This window comes from Cupressus sempervirens, chromosome 7 (genome assembly GCF_028749045.1).
Source record: "Cupressus sempervirens isolate cs-2001-9-10 chromosome 7, ASM2874904v1, whole genome shotgun sequence".
NCBI lineage: Eukaryota > Viridiplantae > Streptophyta > Pinopsida > Cupressales > Cupressaceae > Cupressus > Cupressus sempervirens.
Genome location: NC_143124.1, coordinates 470,440,319 through 470,454,952, shown reverse-complemented (window position 1 = coordinate 470,454,952; position 14,634 = coordinate 470,440,319). Strand labels below are relative to the sequence as shown.

At 36.8% G+C, this 14,634-nt stretch overlaps 2 protein-coding genes across 2 annotated transcripts; both read right to left on the bottom strand.

Annotated features, from left to right (window-relative positions):
- Window positions 1-2,163: 2,163 nt before the first annotated feature.
- LOC149547580 (G-type lectin S-receptor-like serine/threonine-protein kinase SD2-2) lies at window positions 2,164-2,637 on the bottom strand. The gene is made up of 2 exons (XM_089794151.1): window positions 2,573-2,637; window positions 2,164-2,455 (listed from the first exon to the last, which is right to left on the bottom strand). Exons 1-2 carry the CDS (start codon window positions 2,635-2,637, stop codon window positions 2,164-2,166), a joined length of 357 nt encoding a protein of 118 aa, XP_089650277.1.
- Window positions 2,638-8,360: 5,723 nt separating this feature from the next.
- On the bottom strand, window positions 8,361-13,748 carry LOC149547579 (G-type lectin S-receptor-like serine/threonine-protein kinase At2g19130). The gene is made up of 2 exons (XM_089794150.1): window positions 13,481-13,748; window positions 8,361-9,436 (listed from the first exon to the last, which is right to left on the bottom strand). The coding sequence occupies exons 1-2, from the start codon at window positions 13,746-13,748 to the stop codon at window positions 8,361-8,363; spliced, it is 1,344 nt and encodes a 447-aa protein (XP_089650276.1).
- Between the last annotated feature and the right edge of the window lie 886 nt (window positions 13,749-14,634).

Here is a 14,634-nt window from a genome sequence, read left to right as displayed (position 1 = left end):
TTTGTAGTCCTATGTTAGCAAAATGTCATATTCAATTTCTAGGTTTGAAGGCAAAATCCAAGAGAGGTTTTGTTAGTTGTGAGCATTGTCATCATCACTTGTATTCTTTGTAATTTTCTTTCAAAATCTATAATTAAAACTTCCTTAGCCATAATCTTAAATTCTTCGTATCCTTCAAATTTTAATGTCAAGCTCATCATCTTCCACATTTTGAAGGCGAATCAAACTAATTCAAAGGTCTTTCACTTATGAATCACTTGTGACATCCCATGCTTCACTCTCTTTGACCTCTTCCTTATTCAAAAGACAAAATCAACTAATTATGTGCTTTCTCATCTCCAATATGAGCAACAAATTGGGCCTATTAGCTCTCTTCTTGGTCAATATACATGCCTCTCCTTTCAGCCTCCACCATAACTTTATGTTTGATTGCTTGTTTGCAAATTGAATTCCCCTTAGCTTGGGAGGAAAAATCCACAATAATTTTGACTTTGTGTCTGACAACACATTCTCTAAATCTCCTTTGTTCTTAGAAGCAAAAACTATCTTTGCCTTCTATAAGGAGAAAATAAGCCTAAAACTCATCTCATACTTGGTCAACTCTTCTTCTAAATATGTGTCATAGTTGCATGTTCACTAGGGTTAGAAATACACACAACATCGCTCATTTCTTTCAGTGAGTCTTTCTCTTTTTTCAAACTATCCTGCCTTTGTATAGGACATTTCTTTTCAACTTTCACATACTATACATCTCTTTTCTAAATTGCCAAGAAATTTTTCAATGTTAGAATTAACTTCATTTTCTTCCATATATACTCAATCTCACCAAGCTTTGATACTAAGTGTAAATTTATTATAAGAAAAGAAAAAAATATAAAAAAGGAAAAAGAAACATGGACACAATTTTATAATAGCTCAACAACTGCCTACATCCATTCTTAAGTAGGGAATCATTTTATCATTCAAAATATATGATACACTACATACATAGATTACATCTAGTAATTTATACATAGCTCTTCAATACAAAGAGATGATGTAGGGTGGGGTGTGTGAATGAATGTGCGTGTGACCATTGGACATTACATCCCAATATGTGAGGCATACACTTCTCACTACTCACTGAGGATCAAAATATATGGGGTAAGGAATGTCATTTAAGTTTTCTTGAAACCAATTAAACTCTCATCTACTCTTTATTGAGGTTTCAAGAGATTTGAAAGTGTGTAACACTAACTTATAAAATTGATGTACATTAAAATTTTCTATTTCTATTTGAAAATTCATATCACAATCTAACTTCAGTTTTCAATTGATGATAAAGTTGAATATTACATCTAATAATGTTCTTGAGTACAAAGTTGTTGTAATCAAAAGATTTTTAATAGCACTTCATTTTAGAAATATAAATTGCTCCCCCCCGCCCTTCATACACACAGATAATAAAATATAAATTAAAAAAATAGAAAAGAAAATACAGCATTACATCACTAGTTTTTTAAGTTTACATTTAGAAGTTTATGCAATTTTAAATATTTAAATTCCCATATTGGATGATGAATATGTAAAATCCTTGCTCACCACTTTAGAAAAATTGGAAATGATCAACAATATACTAAGCACAACCTTAGATTGTAGACATATGATTTTCACATTCTATAGTATTGATGTATTTATTAATGTATTGTTAGTATATAAGATATGAATATCAAACTTTGATTCTATTTTTAAAAATCTAAATGAAGAAACAGATCCTTACATTAGAATGCATATTTATAGATTCAAATATGTAAAAAAATTGAGTCAACATTTCAAATTATACTCAATAAATTAACATTAAGATTTAAGAAAGGCCCCATAAAATTATTATTTTATTTCTTCTAAATAAAATAATAATATTCACTACATTGTTTGTATACAAAGAAAATTAATTTAAATTCTTCAAATTCAACACCTTATATGTATCTACACATTTTGTAGACTATCATGAAATAAATGTCTCAATAAATGTCTCTTGACTTACCTCGTTCATCTTGACTACAAAACAGACTTTTTCATTAAAAATTAAATGACTTTTGACTTAGATCCTCCATCTTTGTCCCACACGTGAAATGAAAAGAGCATTAAAGGACTGTGTTTAAGCTTGACCAAGCACTCCAGAATTCAAACAATACAATCACTTTTGCTACCGCTGCCACTGTTCTCGCAGTCTACTCGTCGGTTAGCCATCATGGCTGAAATTTGTGGGGTGGGAGCCTTTGTCTTACCTTCAAGCATCAACACCACCTGTGCCATGTTTGGCCTCACATTCTCTTCATTTTGAATGCATAACAAACTCACCAGAGCAGCTCTTCTCACCTCTTCCACATTCCCATCACTTGCAATTCTTTTGTCTTCAATGTTTATCATGTTCCTCTGACAAATTTGCTCTTCACCCCAGGCTGGAAGGTAATACCTACTCGATTATTTCACAGCGAAGTCCAGATTTCTGCTACCTGAAATAATTTCAAAGAGAGTCATGCCATAACTATAGACATCAACCTTGGAAGTGATGGGAAGGCCAGAAACCCACTCTGGAGCCAAGTATCCTCGCATTCCTCTCGTAGTCGTCAGCACTTTGCTGAAATCTCTGCCCATAAGCTTTGCTAAGCCGAAGTCCCCCAATTTGGGAATAAAATTCTCATCTAACAGAATGTTTTTGGGTTTTATGTCGCTGTGAATTATGTGGTCACTGCATTGCTCATGTGAAGGCAAAGAGAAAGACAAATACACAGAAATAACACTGATTTTATTGCCTTACTGCCTTGCCCAAATGCATTACATAAGACCTCTATTTATAGAGGGTATGAGAACTCTCTACACACAATATATTTTACACATGTTAAACTACATTAAATATAATATTACATATATTAAAAACGTGGGTGGCTGGAACGGCAGAGTGTTTGCTATGTGATTTAATGTGGACGGTGTTGGACGGCAGAGTTGGGCTGGACGTGGGCTGGCTGTCTGCTAGTAATGACAAAAGTTACTACCGCCAACACTCCCCCTTAATTTTTGTCATTAACAAATTTTGCATCAGTAATACCCAACTTCTCTCGCAGATATTCAAAGTTATTTTTTGGTAATGACTTAGTGAATATATCTGCCAATTGATCTTCAGATTTGTAGAACTCAAGGTAGATTTCTCCATTGTTGACCAATTCTCTGATGAAGTGGTACCTTGTATCAATATGTTTTCTCCTCTTATGAAATACATGATTTTTAGATAATGCTATTGCTGATTTATTATCACAAAGAATTGGTGTTGGTTCCTCCCGATGATGGTGAAGATCGAACAAAATTCGACGCATCCATACTGCTTGACATGCTGTGGAAGTGGCAGCTACATATTCTGCTTCAGCTGATGAGATTGTCACTATAGGTTGCTTCTTTGATGCCCATGATACAACTCCTGATCCAAGGTGAAAGATATATCCAGAAGTGCTCTTCCTTTCATCAATGCTACCTGCAAAATCACTGTCAGTATAGCCAATCAAACCAAAATTGTTAGTTTTGGAATATAGAATTCCATATCCTATTGTTCCTGCAATATATCTCAATATCCTTTTTCCAACTTGCCAATGAGAATTTTGTGGTGATTCCATGAACCTTGAGATTAAACTGACACTATACATGATGTCTGGCCTTGTAGCTATCATATACATTAAACTTCCAACAAGTCTTTTAAACATAGTTGGATCCACATTTGAGCCCTTTTCTTCCTTGCTAAGTTTTGCTCCTGTTGCAACTAGAGTTGACACTGGATTGCAATTCATCATTTTAAATCTCTTTAAAACATCCTTTATATACTTGGATTAACAAATGAAGATACCTTTATCACATTGAATAACTTCAATACCTAAGAAATATCTCATCAACCCCAAATCTGTCATTTCAAATTCTTTCATCATTTCTGACTTGAACATGTCTACTGATAGATTTTTAGTGAATATTAAGTCATCAACATACAAGCATACAATCAAAATCTGACCTTCCTTATTAGTCTTAACATATAACGTGGGCTCATTGTTACTTCTATTGAATTGATTACTTATCATGTATGAATCAATCCTCTTATACCAAGCCCTAGGAGCTTGTTTCAAACCATAAAGTGTCTTGTTTAGTTTATATACCTTGTTTTCATGCCCACTAACCTCATAACTAGATGGTTGTTTAATATATACCTCTTCATCAAGAAAACCATTCAAAAAGCTGATTTTACATCCATTTGATACACTTTCCAATCATTTTGTGCTGCTATTGCTAAAATAGTTTGAACTGTGTCATGTCTAGCAACTGGAGCAAATGTTTCATTATAATCAACTCCATATTGTTGTGAAAAACCTTTAGCAACTAGTGTTGCCTTGTGCTTAACAATTTCACCTTTTTCATCAAATTTAGTTTTGTAAACCCATTTGACTCCTATACATTCTTTTCCTTTAGGTAAATCCATTAATTCCCATGTGTTATTTCTTTCAATAGAGTCAATTTCTTCATCCATTGCCTTGATCCATTTATCTTCTTTAATTGCTTCATCAAAATACAATGGATCACAAGAAAATAAAGCAAAATTTGAGTAAATATCTACATTCTCTTCTTCTTGATCATATATTTCTTTTAAGCTTCTTGTCTTCTTACCTTTGTAACCTGGTGTTGAGGATTTTGAATCAGACTTATCACTTACATTTGAACTTGGAGGTGAGGCACCTTGCACAAAGTTCCTTGGTGGAGTATTGGGTGTTGATTGAGTCCCTTGTTCCTTTAATTCATCATCACTTTGTAATATTGGTGCTTCTCTTGTGACTTGTTTGTTATCATTTTCATGCCATGAATCTTCTTCTTCAAATTTAACATCCCTGCTAATGATCAATTTCTTTGAAACAAGATTATACAATCTATAAGCCTTTGATTCTTCACTATAGCCAATAAAGATGCATTTTTCACTTTTATCATCCAATTTCTTTCTCAATTTAGATGGAACTAATGAATAAGCAACACAGCCAAAAACTCTAAAATGGGATACTGTATGTTTCTTACCATTCCATGCTTCTTGTGGAATTGTGTTCTTAACACTCTTTGTAGGACTCCTGTTCAAAATGTATACAGCACATGCTACTGCTTCTACCCAAAACTCATTGGATAGATTTTTGGCCTTCAACATACTCCTTGCCATTTCCATTATGGTTCTATTCTTCCTTTCTGCTACACCATTTTGCTGTGGTGTGTACCTTGTGGTAAACGGCTTCTTAATTCCATGAAATCTACAAAATTCTAGAAAATCATTAGAACTGAATTCACCACCTCTATCAGATCGCAATACCTTGATGTAGTGACCACTTTGTTTTTCAACCAAATTTTTGAAATCCTTGAACTTTTCAAAAGCTTCACTTTTTTGTTTGAGAAAGTATATCCAAATCTTCCTACTAAAATCATCAATAAATGTTAGGAAATATATACTTCCTCCTAAAGATGGAGTTTGCATAGGTCCACATATATCAGTGTGAACTAATTCCAATGGTGTTCTTGCTCTATATGAACCTCCTACTAGGAAGCTTTCTCTATGTTGTTTTGCCAAAATACAACTTTCACATGAACTTGGTGGTTTCAATATTTGAGGCAATCCTTTCACCATATTCTTCTCTTGTAATAAGCTTAAAGCATCAAAATGAAGATGACCATACCTCAAATGCCATAGCCATGACTGATCTGAGTATACTGTCTTGAAACTAACTTCTTTTCCTCCTTGAATGCAATGAATCTGAAGGGGGAACATTCGATTTTGTGTCATGTTGACCCTTGCAATTAACCTGCCACTAGGATTTATATCCAAGATTGTGCAAACATCATTATCAAAAGAAACTTTGTAACCCTTTTGCTCTAGTTGACCAACACTCATGAGATTGTGTTTTAATCCAGGCACAAAATACACATCAGGAATATATCTTTTTCCTCCATTTTTTGTCAAGACATTTATAACACCTTTTTCCATTACAGAGACTTTACTATCATTTCCTAGCTTTACTTCAGATTTTACAGAATCATCCAAGCTAGCAAACAAATCTTTATTTCCAGTCATATGGTTACTACATCCACTATCTAGGAACCATATAACACTAGAGCTTTCTTGAGCAACATTACAAGTTATAAATAAACTTCCTGAATTATTATCAGATACATCTGAGTAAATAGCCCCATTCTTTTCAATATCCTCTTGTTTCTTTCTACATTCACTTGCAATATGACCAAATCTCTTACAATAATGACATTGAATTCGAGATTTATCAAACCTTGATGATGGGTGTTGGAATAAACTTCTGCCACGTCCTCTATTAGAACTCTGAATGGATTGATTTGTTCTCTCTTCTTGATTTGGACTTCCACGTCCATCTATGCTTCTACCTCTTCCTCTTCCTCTGTAGTTTGATCTTCCTCTTCCTCTGCCAAAAGATACCTGCGATCTAAATGCATTCTCCAAAGAAGAATTGTTATTTCTGTTCATTCTTGATTCATGAGATAAAAGTGAACCCATCAATTCATCAATAGATAGTATTGTCAAATCTTTAGATTCTTCAATGGCAACAACAATGGCATCAAATTTTTTAGGCAAACAACGAAGTATCTTTTCAACAACTTTTTGATCTGTCAAATCATCACCATATGATCTAATTCGATTAACCACATTCATTACTTGATTTAGAAATTGATCAACTGAGTCTGAATCTTTCATACACAAATTTTCAAAATCACGCCTTAAAATTTGCAATTTAGCAATCTTAACTTTTAATGTCCCTTGATATGCTATTTCTAAAATATCCCATGCAATTTTAGAATTTTTAGCAGCACAAACCTTAGGAAAAATTGATTCATCTAACGATTGTTGAATTAGAAACAATGCTTTAGCATCCTTTTTCCTGTTATCTTGTAATTTATCTTTTTCATCTTGTGTTAATGTAGACCCATCTTGTGGTTCAATAAAACCCTTTTCAATAAGATCCCATATGCCTTGAGAACAAAATAGTGTCTTCATTTTTATAGCCCAAAATTCATAATTTTTATCAGAAAATATTGGAATTTGTGGTTGAGCTATACTACTTCCTGAAGCCATATTAATACACAGTTACAACTGCACCTTACAATTTTAAACTTTGCTTTACAAAGCAAATCCACCAAACAAGTCTAAGCCAATGACATATAGCTTAAACAAACAACATTATAATGCTTATTTTCCCCTTTTAACAATTTTTTTTTTAACATTAGACTTCACTCCAAGAAATCAGCTCATACCTTCTTCAAACATTAAATTGGGATCTTCTCTTCTCTCAATCTTGGCAGCCACTAGTCTCCAACTTTAGAAGCTGATAATGATCTGCAATCAAGAAAACATTAGAAGCTTCATTCACTGCTACAGCAGTTATATATATCAACACATAATTCTTTTGCTCCTAGGCCTAGCTCTTCATGCTCTGATACCAATTTGAAGGCAAAGAGAAAGACAAATACACAGAAATAACACTGATTTTATTGCCTTACTGCCTTGCCCAAATGCATTACATAAGACCTCTATTTATAGAGGGTATGAGAACTCTCTACACACAATATATTTTACACATGTTAAACTACATTAAATATAATATTACATATATTAAAAACGTGGTTGGCTGGAACGGCAGAGTGTCTGCTATGTGATTTAATGTGGACGGTGCTGGACGGCAGAGTTAGGCTGGACGTGGGCTGGCTGTCTGCTAGTAATGACAAAAGTTACTACCGCCAGCATCATGGAGGTAAAGTAATCCTCTTGCGGTACCCAACGCGATCTCAAAACGAGTCCTCCAATCTAGTGTCTTTTGTTGGCGTCATAGTTATCAGAAACGTGACGGCAACAGCAACGTGACGAGAAACGATGTTTTCTAAAGGTTGCACAAAAAAAATGTGTGCGTGTGTATCTATATATATATATATATATATATATTTGTGTATATATAAATCTTTTAAATATATTTTATAAAAATAAGCAATATACCATGCAATATTACAAAGGCATTCTCTAAAAATAAAATATATCTCTAACATTGATTGTTTTAAAAAGACATGGTCATTTAATGATATGTAGAAAAAAAATCCATTTCATTCTTCAAAAAATATTTAAACTTAAACTTTTAATACAGATGCATGACAATTAAAATTTAATATTTATAAATAATTCACTATTTATTTTTTTTAACTTCACTTTCAAAACAGAAATATATAATTTAATGCGCTGAACTATGTATTTAAAACTACACTTTTTAATAAAAAACTAAAAAAATCTTTTAAAAAAATCATTGAGAGAAACGCAGGTTTCGTGACGAGAAACCCGTTTCGTCTGTCAGAACGGGGAACGGGGATCTCCCGTCACGTTTTTGGCAACATAGGACTTGGCGTTTGCAATTATTGGTGAAAAGGAATGAATTTACAGAGTCGTTGGGCATGTATTCGTAAACCAGTAATCTACGTGATCCTTGTGCATAGAACCCTTTAAGCTTCACCAAATTCTTATGATTTATGATTCCCACGGAGTTGATTTCTGCCTGGAATTGATTTTCACATTGTTTCGAAGCCTCCAATTTCTTTACGTCTACAAGCGTACCGTTTGTTAGAGTTCCTTTGAACACTGAGCCAAATCCACCGGCCCCCGACTTGAATCTGAAATTCTTGGTTGCAGCCTTCACCAACTCCTCGTAACTGAACGTTCTGAGCATTAATGCATCGGACGTAACTGCACAACTTTGGGTACTCGATCTTGACCGACGCCTCCCCCACGATAGAATTGTGAAAACTAAAGCAATGACAAGTAGCACTGAAAGTAGTGGAACATTAACTATAGTGGCCGCTTTGTAGTGGGCGGAGGGCGATGGAGCGGGCCCTACATGAATGCCCAACATGTACAGACTGACCAAAGTGTCTGATAAATTACCTTTATTCGACCAGATCTGACAGTACTGATCGGAGGGACCGTAGACGTCGGAATAATATGCAATGCAGGAGTAGTTGCGGAGACAAACTGCTTCACAACCATCCCATGCTGTTTGATCAAGGTATGAATAATTAGCTTTACCCGGAACCCAGATAGGATCAGGATATATGAAACTGTCAGTGCTGTTGATTGAGGAATTGCAATTGATAGCGCTCATGTCGAAAACACATCCGCTAGACTGCCACTCACGCAAAGACCAGGTGCGAGGGTCTCTGGGGCTCCAGCCTTTGGCGCAGATGCAGGGATCATCTCCACTTTGGCAGATTCCATATGGCCCGCACAGCCCATGCACATCACATGCAAAAGGTTCATCCATCTCCACCTTGTCCTGGTCGAAATAATATTCCACTCCAAGGACTCTGTATGGTCTTAGGGAGAAACCTAAGAAGATAGATTGTTCGGGTCTATATGTGAGATACAAGCCAGAGCTTGTATTTTCAACATTGAATATGACGTTACTGAACAATGATGACTTTGATGAACTCCCATCGAAGTGTGAAAAATCAAACTATTGCAGTCACTGATTATTAATCTCCTATCATAAATGATTATTAAACTGCTGAAAACAAATTCCCAGCTAATATCGAAAAATAACACAACTGCAACTTCACTTAAAATACGAAAAGAAATGCGCAATAGAATCAACACAATATTTTCAGACAAATTGTCCCTGGAAAAACCCCTAAGGGAAAACCAGTTCTACAAATGAGAAATTATATTAAACTTCAGCAAATCAAGAGATACAAAATTCCTTGCCTCACACTGGCAGAACTCCGACAACCTCCTAATTTCTCCCGCTGATATTTCTCACTGCTATCCCTGCGCTAACACTGCGCCCTTGCTAACACTGCAAGACTGTTTGCTAACACTGCAAACTGCTTCACAAAAGCTTCTTCCTTGTGCCCTTGCTAACACTGCAAGACTGTTTGCTAACACTGCAAACTGCTTCATGAAAGCTTCTCCCTTGCTAACACTGCAAGACTGTTTGCTAACACTGCAAACTGCTTCTCCAGAAGCTTCCTGCCTTACTCTCCAAATGCCCCCTAGACCCCTTTTTATACTACTCTCGTTGGTAAACCAACGACCGAGATTAAATCAAACCAACGACTAAGATTAAGACAACTCAACAGCCAATAATAGAATTGGTTGCAAGGTGTCCAAAAGGGAATCTCTAAAATTAGTAAATAATAACCATTTACTAATTTTGGCAAGTGGACAAACAGCTGTCCAAACCACCCATAAATACAACCGCTATTCATAGATAAGGACGAACAGCTGTCCAAGCTACCCATAAATAGTGCTGCTATTTCCGGGTCAGAAATAACAGCTGTCCAACTAACAATAATTAACACTCCCTCTTAGCGAGGAAGCTGTTCTGCATGACACCCATCTTATCTCTGAAGAAGATAAATTTGGCCTTTCCCAAAGCCTTCGTCAGAATGTCTGCTACCTGCTCATCTGTAGGTATGTATTGTAGTCGAACAACTCCCCTTTGTACACAATCTCTGATGAAGTGATATCTGATATCTATATATTTAGACCTATCATGAAACACTGGATTTTCAGACAACTTGATACAACTCTGATTGTCACAATGTATCACAGTAGTCTCAACCTTCTGACCAAACAAGGCTACTAACAACTTTCGAAGCCATATAGCTTCACATGTCGCCATGCTAGCTGCTATGTATTCTGCTTCTGCTGAACTTAGAGCCACAGACTTCTGCTTCCTGCTGAACCAAGATACAACTCCTGATCCCAAGCTGAAACAACACCCTGAAGTGCTCCTTTTGTCTGTTGTACTTCCTGCCCAATCTGCGTCAGTATAGCCTATCAACCTGATACCTTCACCTCGAACATATCTGATCCCATACTCGACTGTACCACACAAGTAACGTAGCACATGCTTAGCCGCTATCCAATGCATTCTCTTTGGTTCAACCATGAACTGACTAAGAGAGTTTACTACAAATGCTATATCTGGTCTAGTGTTGACCAAATACATAAGCGTACCAATCAACTGTCTATATAAAGTGGGATCTACATCTTTCTCCTTAGATGTATCGTCATGCTCTGTGCTCACCTCCGGAACACCTGTCACGGTCTCACGAAGCAATCTAAGTGCTCCATGATGAATATGGCCCATCCTCCTATGCCATAGCTCTCCAAGATCTCTAGGCTTATTGTTGCTCATAAGTGTCGTAGGAGTATCAAACTGCAATCTATAAAGGCGACCACTCCTAACTCCAATAGTTATGGGTGATTTCCAATCCTTGTGCTTAATCAACACATGTGTCCCTCTAAAGAGTACATTATACCCCCTATCCTGAAGAACAGATACAGAAATCAAATTCATACCTAAGCTCGACACATATAACACATCATGAAGAGGAATTATCTTTCCATTCTCCCTCTGAAACTGAACAGTCCCTTTCCCAACAGGGTTGAGTTTGGACAAGTTTCCCATAGAAATCTGGATGTTGGTGTCCTCCTCCTTGTAACTGGAGAAGTACTCTCTAACTCCTGTCATATGAAATGACGCCCCACTATCTATATACCAAAAACACTGTGAGGTTGAGCTAACCATACAAGCTATGAGTGCAAACTCATCTTCCATTCTGCTGGAGAGTTCTTCTGCACTTGCTGAAGCTGCCACCTGCTTCTTACCCTTTTTCCTCTCTGGGCAATCACTGACATAGTGGCCAAACTCGTGACATCCAAAGCACTTGACCTTAGAAAGGTCCTTCTTCTTCTTTTCACTTTGTGAATTTGATCCTTTGCTAGATCCCTTCTTTGCTTTCCCTTTACCCGCTAGGGCAACGTTCTCTTGTTCCACCTCATTTTTCTGACTCTTGTTGGCCCCATTGACAAGACTTAGTCTAAACTCCTCCTGAGTGAAATCAGTCCATAGTCGATCCCAACTTGGTAAAGTATCTCATCCACTGACAACTTGAACAAAGATACTCCATTGTTTAGTAAACCCATTTAGGGCTATTCTCACTAGCTCATCATCACTAGGGCTATCTCCAATAGTTGCTAACTCATCCTTGACAAGTCTGAGCCTGGTGAGGTAACTTGTGACGTCTTCTCCCTGATTCATCCGGGTATTCTTTAGCTTCTCTCTGAGAATCAATTTCCTGTTAGTGGTAGCATTCTAGTACAGATTTAGAATGGCATCCCACATCTTCTTTGCTGTATCTAGCTCCGAGATATGTGGAACAATATGATCCTTGACACCATCAAGGATAATCCTCCTCGCTTTGGCATCGTCCTTCCTATATGCTGCAAGCTGTGTTGCATCCGTTGGTACAGGTACACCACTGGTAGCATAATCCTTGATACCATTCTCTTCCAACAATAAAGAAATTCTGGCCTTCCAGACACCAAAATTTGAGGCACCATCCAATCTATCCTGATCTCTCAAACCAGCTGAAGCCATCTCAAGGGTTTAAAGCAATAATAAATCTAAAGAGATCAAAATTTCTTTCCTAGGGCAAAACTCTTCTACCCTTAACAATGCTCTGATACCATGTGAAAAATCAAACTATTGCAGTCACTGATTATTAATCTCCTATCATAAATAATTATTAAACTGCTGAAAACAAATTCCCAGCTAATATCGAAAAATAACACAACTGCAACTTCACTTAAAATACGAAAAGAAATGCGCAATAGAATCAACACAATATTTTCGGACAAATTGTCCCTGGAAAAACCCCTAAGGGAAAACCAGTTCTACATATGAGAAATTATATTAAACTTCAGCAAATCAAGAGATACAAAATTCCTTGCCTCACACTGGCAGAACTTTGACAACCTCCTAATTTCTCTCGCTGATATTTCTCATTGCTATCCGTGCGCTAACACTGCGCCCTTGCTAACACTGCAAGACTGTTTGCTAACACTACAAACTGCTTCACAAAAGCTTCTTCCTTGTGCCCTTGCTAACACTGCAAGACTGTTTGCTAACACTGCAAACTGCTTCTCCAGAAGCTTCCTGCCTTACTCTCCAAATGCCCCCTAGACCCCTTTTTATACTACTCTCGTTGGTAAACCAACGACCGAGATTAAATCAAACCAACGGCTAAGATTAAGACAACTCAACAGCCAATAATAGAATTGGTTGCAAGGTGTCCAAAAGGGAATCTCTAAAATTAGTAAATAATAACCATTTGCTAATTTTTGGCAAGTGGACAAACAGCTGTCCAAACCACCCATAAATACAACCGCTATTCATAGATAAGGACGAACAGCTGTCCAAGCTACCCATAAATAGTGCTGCTATTTTCGGGTCAGAAATAACAGCTGTCCAACTAACAATAATTAACACGAAGTCCCACTTGAATGTCCAACACTCCGTTGTGTTGTTCGAGAGTAGCACAAATTGATTGTTTCCAGATGGATCCATCTGAAGGGAGAAAATACCAGGAGCCGGATCCAAAGTATTTTTCCATGAAACCAACTTTTGGCCTATGCCAAACTTCATCTTGGGTAACCAGGTATTTCCCGGGTGCTCGAAGCTCTGCCAAACTATTTCTGATTTGTTGCTACCTCCCAATAGCACGAAATTACCAGAATCTGATATCACAGAATTGGACGTTGCCTTCATCGCATTGGTCGACCAAACGAGCACACTGTTTTGATCAAAGAGTCCAAGGAAACCATCCGTGGACAACCTCAACACACCCGTCATGTTTCTCACCCAAACTACTATCTTGCTTGGGACATTCCGGATAGAAATATAGGAGTTGTTCATTCCACTGGGGCTGAAGAATCCCAGTTCAAAACTGCCATTGCTTGAAACTATGCTCTCATGTTCCGTTAGCGAGGTGCCCAAGGAAAGTGTGTCTGACAGTGCCAAAGAATTACATTCCTCTGGAAAAAGAAAAGATTGCATAAGCTAATTGATCCTTCCTCTTCATTTTCACACTTATGCAATGTTAGGAGTGTAGAGATGAGATATATTATAGAGATTTGGGCTCAGTAACTACCCACTAGTCAACCTGAATACAAAATGACTGGACGAGGAGGTCTGCAAGAAACTTACGGGTTGTTTTCATTTCTGATAAAGAAAATGAACCTCAATGCCCAATTTCACATTTTTGTTGGAAAATTTAATGCAGCATTAATGTTTGCCCCTTGAGGCAAGCGTTCACCTACCCCCCTGATGTCCAGAACAGACAGAAAAATTAATACGAGTAGGTGAGGTTTTCAAATTCTGAAAAGAGGGGGAAAATGGAATGTGAAAAAAAAGGAATGTTTATTCATTCAGTCAGATTATTCAGAGTTTCAGTTCAGCAAAGCAAAGAAAAGGAAGAAGAAAAAAATGGTCAGCAGATCCACTTGTTGCAGAGACAGAAGGAAGTATGTTCAGTGTCTCCAGTTGCACGTGACTCCTCTGTTCATTCTGTGAGTTTATTGTTATTTGGTTTTGTCCTGTTGAAGCAGTGATTGCTCCAGGCACCTTTGTATGTAGTCATTAGAGTTGCAGGTTTAAAGGTTTTTTGAAGTATTAAAGTTATTTGAAGTTTTACCAATTTAGGGTTATTTTAGGGTTTTCTGGTTGAAGCCAAATGCTC

What these genes read in the sequence shown, in the direction of transcription:
- LOC149547580 (XM_089794151.1), bottom strand. Translation starts at nt 2,637, where the DNA reads ATGGGCAGAGATTTCAGCAAAGTGCTGACGACTACGAGAGGAATGCGA. An exon ending in CGAGGATACTTGGCTCCAGA is followed by an intron (nt 2,456 to 2,572) that starts GTGGGTTTCTGG and finishes ATAATCGAGTAG; the next exon opens with GTATTACCTTCCAGCCTGGG.
- LOC149547579 (XM_089794150.1), bottom strand. Translation starts at nt 13,748, where the DNA reads ATGACGGGTGTGTTGAGGTTGTCCACGGATGGTTTCCTTGGACTCTTT. An exon ending in TACTTTGGATCCGGCTCCTG is followed by an intron (nt 9,437 to 13,480) that starts GTATTTTCTCCC and finishes CTATCTTCTTAG; the next exon opens with GTTTCTCCCTAAGACCATAC.